The sequence below is a fragment of the Haliotis rubra genome, unplaced genomic scaffold (assembly GCF_003918875.1).
Source record: "Haliotis rubra isolate DU_JTF1 unplaced genomic scaffold, ASM391887v1 Scf232, whole genome shotgun sequence".
NCBI lineage: Eukaryota > Metazoa > Mollusca > Gastropoda > Lepetellida > Haliotidae > Haliotis > Haliotis rubra.
Genome location: NW_025766359.1, coordinates 209,713 through 217,180, shown reverse-complemented (window position 1 = coordinate 217,180; position 7,468 = coordinate 209,713). Strand labels below are relative to the sequence as shown.

Here is a 7,468-nt window from a genome sequence, read left to right as displayed (position 1 = left end):
GAGGTGTCTATCAATATACACTGTGTCTGGCTCACTAGAGGTGTTTATCAATATACACTGTGTCTGGCTCACTAGAGGTGTCTATCAATATACACTGTGTCTGGCTCACTAGAGGTGTTTATCAATATACACTATGTCTGGCTCACTAGATGTGTCTATCAATATACACTGTGTCTGGCTCACTAGAGGTGTCTATCAATATACACTGTGTCTGGCTCACTAGAGGTGTTTATCAATATACACTGTGTCTGGCTCACTAGAGGTGTCTATCAATATACACTGTGTCTGGCTCACTAGAGGTGTCTATCAATATACACTGTGTCTGGCTCACTAGAGATGTCTATCAATATACACTGTGTCTGGCTCACTAGAGGTGTCTATCAATATACACTGTGTCTGGCTCACTAGATGTGTCTATCAATATACACTGTGTCTGGCTCACTAGAGGTGTTTATCAATATACACTGTGTCTGGCTCACTAGAGGTGTCTATCAATATACACTGTGTCTGGCTCACTAGAGGTGTCTATCAATATACACTGTGTCTGGCTCACTAGAGGTGTCTATCAATATACAATGTGTCTGGCTCACTAGAGGTGTCTATCAATATACACTCAGAGCTCCAGATAAGATTTAGCTCATGTGGGTACTGTACCCACTGTATTATTTTGGAGTGGGTATTATGAATGTTGAGTGGGTATTTCAATTTCCGTTACCCACTGCTTTCAAATATGTGCGTATTTCAGTCACTTTACTCACCTAAGTATTACGTCATTGAGTAAGTTTACTAAGCAGGTATGTTCTGCCTTATGTCATACCTAATCAAAACCAACTTAATTATAATGGAAATCACTCATCCTATACTGACAGTACAACACTTGCCCTATACTAACAGTACAACTTGATAGCAATCGATGTCATTTTCATTACGCAAGTTTCTATTTTATAAATATATCCCAGCACGCATTTGTTTTAATTTCTTTATACATTATCTAACATTTTAAATGCGTAATTGGTACGCAACAATTAATTTTCAACGCGTAAATGGGAATTTTCAATGCGTATTTTACCCGGATACGTAGCTTATCTGGGTCTCTGTACACTGTGTCTGGCTCACTAGAGGTGTTTATCAATATACACTGTGTCTGGCTCACTAGAGGTGTCTATCAATATACACTGTGTCTGGCTCACTAGAGGTGTTTATCAATATACACTGTGTCTGGCTCACTAGAGGTGTCTATCAATATACACTGTGTCTGTCTCACTAGAGGTGTCTATGAATATACACTGTGTCTGTCTCACTAGAGGTGTCTATCAATATACACTGTGTCTGGCTCACTAGATGTGTCTATCAATATACATAGTGTCTGGCTCACTAGAGGTGTTTATCAATATACAATGTGTCTGGCTCACTAGAGGTGTCTATCAATATACACTGTGTCTGGCTCACTAGAGGTGTCTATCAATATACAATGTGTCTGGCTCACTAGAGGTGTCTATCAATATACACTGTGTCTGGCTCACTAGAGGTGTTTATCAATATACACTGTGTCTGGCTCACTAGAGGTGTCTATCAATATACACTGTGTCTGGCTCACTAGAGGTGTTTGTCAATATACACTGTGTCTGGCTCACTAGAGGTGTTTATCAATATACACTGTGTCTGGCTCACTAGAGGTGTTTATCAATATACACTGTGTCTGGCTCACTAGATGTGTCTATCAATATACACTGTGTCTGGCTCACTAGAGGTGTCTATCAATATACACTGTGTCTGGCTCACTAGAGGTGTTTATCAATATACACTGTGTCTGGCTCACTAGAGGTGTCTATCAATATACACTGTGTCTGGCTCACTAGAGGTGTCTATCAATATACACTGTGTCTGGCTCACTAGAGGTGTCTATCAATATACACTGTGTCTGTCTCACTAGAGGTGTCTATCAATATACACTGTGTCTGGCTCACTAGAGGTGTCTATCAATATACACTGTGTCTGGCTCACTAGAGGTGTCTATCAATATACACTGTGTCTGGCTCACTAGAGGTGTCTATCAATATACACTGTGTCTGGCTCACTAGAGGTGTTTATCAATATACACTGTGACTGGCTCACTAGATGTGTCTATCAATATACACTGTGTCTGTCTCACTAGAGGTGTCTATCAATATACACTGTCTGGCTCACTAGATGTGTCTATCAATATACACTGTGTCTGGCTCACTAGATGTTCTTTATCAATATACACTGTGTCTGGCTCACTAGAGGTGTCTATCAGTATACACTGTGTCTGGCTCACTGGAGGTGTCTATCAATATACATAGTGTCTGGCTCACTAGATGTGTCTATCAATATACACTGTGTCTGGCTCACTAGAGGTGTCTATCAATATACACTGTGTCTGGCTCACTGGAGGTGTCTATCAATATACATAGTGTCTGGCTCACTAGATGTGTCTATCAATATACACTGTGTCTGGCTCACTAGAGGTGTCTATCAATATACACTGTGTCTGGCTCACTAGAGGTGTCTATCAATATACACTGTGTCTGGCTTTATTTCGCCTCCACAACATAGTAATATTTTCTATGATCAACCTTACAATTAATATTAGTCAGGTTTAAAGAATTTGCAATGGATAATGAACTTTTAGTAAAAACTACAATAGTATTTGTAATTTTGTTATTGAAAATTGAAATGACAGAATCTCTGCAGTATTAAAGGTGAGGTGATGGCGTGTCACCTCAGGTTGTCTACATGCATGGGTGTATTGATGGTGAAGTGAGATGGTGTTCCCTAGCGCACATCGGGATATGCTCATAACATCGCCTCTGGCATGCTGGAGAGTACTTTTTCTACCACAATGGCGCTTGTAATCCAATGCTTTTACAAAGCTTGATAATGATGGACAAAAGTGCAATTATTGTCTTTTCAGGGCTTCAGGATTTCAAGGTCTCCCAATGGTAGTTTTGAGATAAATGAGGGTTCTGAAGAAGCGAGGTAGCATCATGTTCCTGTGAAAGTTATCTGGTATTTTCCTTAGATCATTCACCTGACTGCCTGTCTCCTATCCCCGTGGCATACATCTACATCTACATCTATTGAAACACTACTTTGGCCTGTGGCTGTATGGGGCCTTCTTAACTTTAAGCTTTCCATTTAAAAGCAAGCTCACCTGCACATTTGTAGCTGATTGTGATCTTTCTGTCCTGTTGAGCCTTGTGAACTTGCCCTGGTTCAGTTGTCCAGTTTTACTACAATCTTCTCTGAATCAAAGAGGATGGTGAGGATGAAAGTTTGTGTGGATGATACAAGCAATGGTGTCTGTAAATACATTAAGAATTCATGTCCATTTTCAATGTGGCAGCAATAAAGTGGCATTTTAAAAATGTAAGTTTTGTCCTACATCAACCATGTTTTGTTTATGAAATTGTGGTAATCAGTAAGTGCATGCTATGTCAGCTGACATGTATATTGTGTTTTGTGATATACCTTGTTCTGTCACTATTGTCCTTACTATACACCTCAGCTGCCCACACAGCAGTGAAGCAAGGAATGTCATCATCCCTGAAAGTTCACATCATGTCTGTATGGATGGCTATTGGAGTTTCTGCCCTAACAGTTAAAGAACTTGATTACTTCAAAGTAGCCAACTGTGTCAGGTACAGAGAATACCTGGTCACATGATGCCTGCTAAACTACATGCCGTGTTGTGTGTTTGGTTCCAGTGCAGCAGCATGTAAGCATGGAACGTGTTGTCCTCACACATACCAACTGTTTAACCTGTACTTAATGTACATCCTTAATCATGTCTTCTTTTATACTTATTCTCTTTGGATAAAATCACATGTTATTTCTTGTATATTTGAGTATTGGCCTGTTTGTATTGCTGTGAGTCTATGGTCAGCCAACTGCCTGCTGTTGAGGACCTCTTGTCTCTCCACAGTATGCCACAGTGCTATGGTGCTGTAAACAGACATTTCGTCAATCAGGAAATGAAACTTAATTTGAAAAGAATAAAGTTTATCATCCCTCTTTCCTAGTTTTACTGTTATAGTCACTCTGTGTGAACAAAGGAGATGAATATGGTTCATCTGTATCTGGATGAGGTCACACCTTAGACTGATGGAATCTCATCTTTATGAGAGAAATGTTATCTGTGCCTTCATCATGGGTCTAATTCATGTGTCGTTTATAAATGAGGAGATGCTCTGCCTGAAATGTCAGTATAAATAGTTAATTCCTGGCTAATGTTATAGCATGGAGGGTCAGGTTTCAAATGAATAATTCAACTTTTTTATATGTCTTCTCAGAAACATAAAAATTAACAATTCATTTTTATAAAAGATTATCAAATATCATATTTACTGAAAATGTAAACTGAATTCAAAGGTTGTCATTTAGAAAACTGTTTGAGTTGAAGAAGATACTTGATGAACAATTGTTTGCAAATACATCATGAACAATGTCAATAAGCATGACAGTAATCAAGCTTTAAAGCTTTTCTAAAATTATTCTCCTTTTGTGATTTCTGGGCCTCCCACTGTCAAACCTTTGATGCACTGGCAGGGATCAAGAAAACATTTACCTTTCAAACAAACAACTTCCCTCCCTCCTACAATGATACGTTTTTAGTTGAATGTACAGACATGTGATCAATGTCAACATGGGGGAGATGAACGAGAAGCAAACAATGCTGACATTCCAGTGAATCACCTTGAATCAAGGTCACCCTAAACTCTGGGATTAATCTATACCATGAGCCTTTGCAAGTGGCTGTGCTAATTGGATTACTGATTAATTATTGAAGTGCCTCGGAAGACATCACTTGAAGTTTCAGTTCCGTGGGAGCTGTAATATGAGAAAATCTTCAGCTACTGTATGAGCATTGGAAAAATCCTCTAAAACACAGCTATGGGGCATTTCTTCTTCACAACTAATTATTATTGAAGTGTATGTCTTATTCATGAAAACATTTGAGTGTAGTCTATTTTGTGTATCTCACAATGGGACCCCATAAAGGGTTCGGTAAGGTAGCTTGCATTTAGGGGATTTCTCTGACTCGACTCACTGGTCGTGAGTTTTAATGACAGAAGGCCAATATGGATGTAACGCCAAGCAGGAGAGATGCCTTGATTGATGATTATCTCACAGGATATTCCAATATGGTGCATACACGGTAAGTACATTTTTCTCTCAATTTTTCAGACAAATCCCCATCTTTTGTTGAAAACAGTGACTCAGACAACTGGAATGGCTCCAGCATACATGACAGTCATGTAATGGGGATATTGTACAAACCATTTTTTCCTCTCTCTCCCACTGGCTAATGCATAAGTTGTAGCATTTTCACATGGGATGAGTATTTAATATTAATTAATATTCTAAGACACTCAGCATTGTTGATGTGGAGCATGTCTTTTTGAATTTTGACATGTCAGTGAAAAATTGCATTGTACTTTAATGACGAGTGATTTCTTTTGTGAAGACTATTTGCTGCCATACTTTTACATTATCATTAGGTTGAACACCTCACGCTACATTGTAGTGTGTCATATAGTTCAGTCTATACTTGTGGACTGACAAGGTGGCTTGACTTGACCTGGAGTGGTTCAGATAATAGAATCCAGTCTTTGTTTGGATGAATAAAAACAACTTTAAGGATTCACCAAATTATATTTTTCTTGACATTGATGATCTCACTCTAGGCCATACAGGGAGAAGGGACAAACAGCCTCCTTGACTTCACAAATCATTCATGTGTGTTGCCTAGGAAGAACAGCATACATATGTTCTATTACCAGTAAGTTATTCCAGTTGGCTACAATGGCTGACATGCTGGATTGGGTGTCTGGGTTTGCTTACACTATCAACCACAGGTTGGCCTGTCCTTGACAATACGCTGTCCAGGTAAAGCTGTGATAGAACTGATTGCTGTTCACAACCAAATCCACTCCCATGCACAGTTGTGTCTATGTCCTCCCTGTAAAACACACACTTAGTGAAACACAGAATCTGAAGTATTCTCACCATGTGTCAAGTGGAGGTAATGCTATATAGCAGAAACAGAAGCCCGTATTTTCCCTGTGGTCAGCCATATCTGTACATGCAGTGACTGCTGTATGAAAGTGAGGGCTTATCTCAGCTGGATGATGTATGCCATATATGAGTCATCTCAGAGGTATTCACCAGCTGATTTACCTGTGTGGCAAAATTGTTTGAATCGTTTGATCTTGTTGGCTACTAGACAGATGTACAGTTCATGTGGGGACCGTATCATGAATACATTTGACTCTTCCTCATGTTATCTGCAGTAGATGTTGTAAAATGTTTCTGTTTACAGACAAACTGTGGAGGATGCTCTATACTATATGTTCATATCTTTCGCAACATTTTCAAACAATATTGACTGTTTTGATGACATATTTTCCATTACTCCCTAGCTGTATATGACCAGATTGTTAATGTTTGCCTTATATTCATGGTTTGATCTAGATCTGCTCAAAGGCCTATTTGGCACCAAGTCTGCAGTAAATGTCAGTGAAATGTCTCTACTTGATTATTTCCCAAATCATCTAAGCCTGTTATGACTTATGTGCTGGCTTTAGAGGTGATTCCAATAATCAAATACGTCTTTCTTCACAGTCTTACAATATTGCAGTGAAAAATACAATTATGGTAAAAACATCTGAATTTGAGAAACAATGTTGTTTGGGATCCTAGATACAGCTTTGCTGTAAGGCCTTTGTGATGTGACATGTCTGTCATCCCAGTGTCACAGTGTACTAGGACTTTCTATATTATTGATAAAGACCACTCTGTCAGTTATGTGAAACACAGGGTCAAGTCAAATAGAAATTGCCCAAGAATTGACTACTATCATGCTGGTTGGTATTATACATGTATGATGTTGTTTTGGAAGTGAGAAAATAGATAATATTTCTGTATATACCACCCCTCATAAGCTCAATAGAGATATGATATATCTGGTTGTATACTGGAAATGAATAACATCAGAGTCTGGGAGATGATGATGTTATAACATTTTGCAATTGTTACACAGCACCACAGCTATGCACTGATTGCTTTATGGAGGAAGTGATTGTCTAGAGTGTGAAGCAGAGATACAACACCAATAGTGCTACTAATGTCATATTGCCAGAATGGGATATGTTAGATTTTTATAGATGTAAATGTTTCTATTTGGTTACCAGCTGCTCAATGAATGAAGCTATTTATATCAGTAACAGTTTGCAGCATGGAAGGAAGCAGTCTATTATTGCCTGATCTACATGGAGTATGTGTTGTGTAGCAGGAGAATGCTTGATGTATGTGATTATATCAGTTGTGGCAGGGGGCAAGGGGTGACACGAGGTGTCTCCGGGGAGACATCGGGATGACTCTGTTTGTTGACTGGGGTGAGATAGGGTGTGAAAATTGGGTTGTTGTCTCAGGTGAGGGAGGGAGT

At 39.0% G+C, this 7,468-nt stretch overlaps 1 protein-coding gene across 1 annotated transcript in view; it reads left to right on the top strand.

Moving 5' to 3' along the window:
* The first annotated feature begins 5,087 nt into the window (after positions 1-5,087).
* LOC124278149 overlaps positions 5,088-7,468 on the top strand; it is a 105,022-nt gene continuing 102,641 nt past the window's right edge. Inside the window, 1 exon segment of the mRNA XM_046713885.1 lies at positions 5,088-5,179. Within this exon segment, the coding sequence (XP_046569841.1) occupies positions 5,103-5,179 (77 nt within the window). The 5' untranslated portion in view covers positions 5,088-5,102.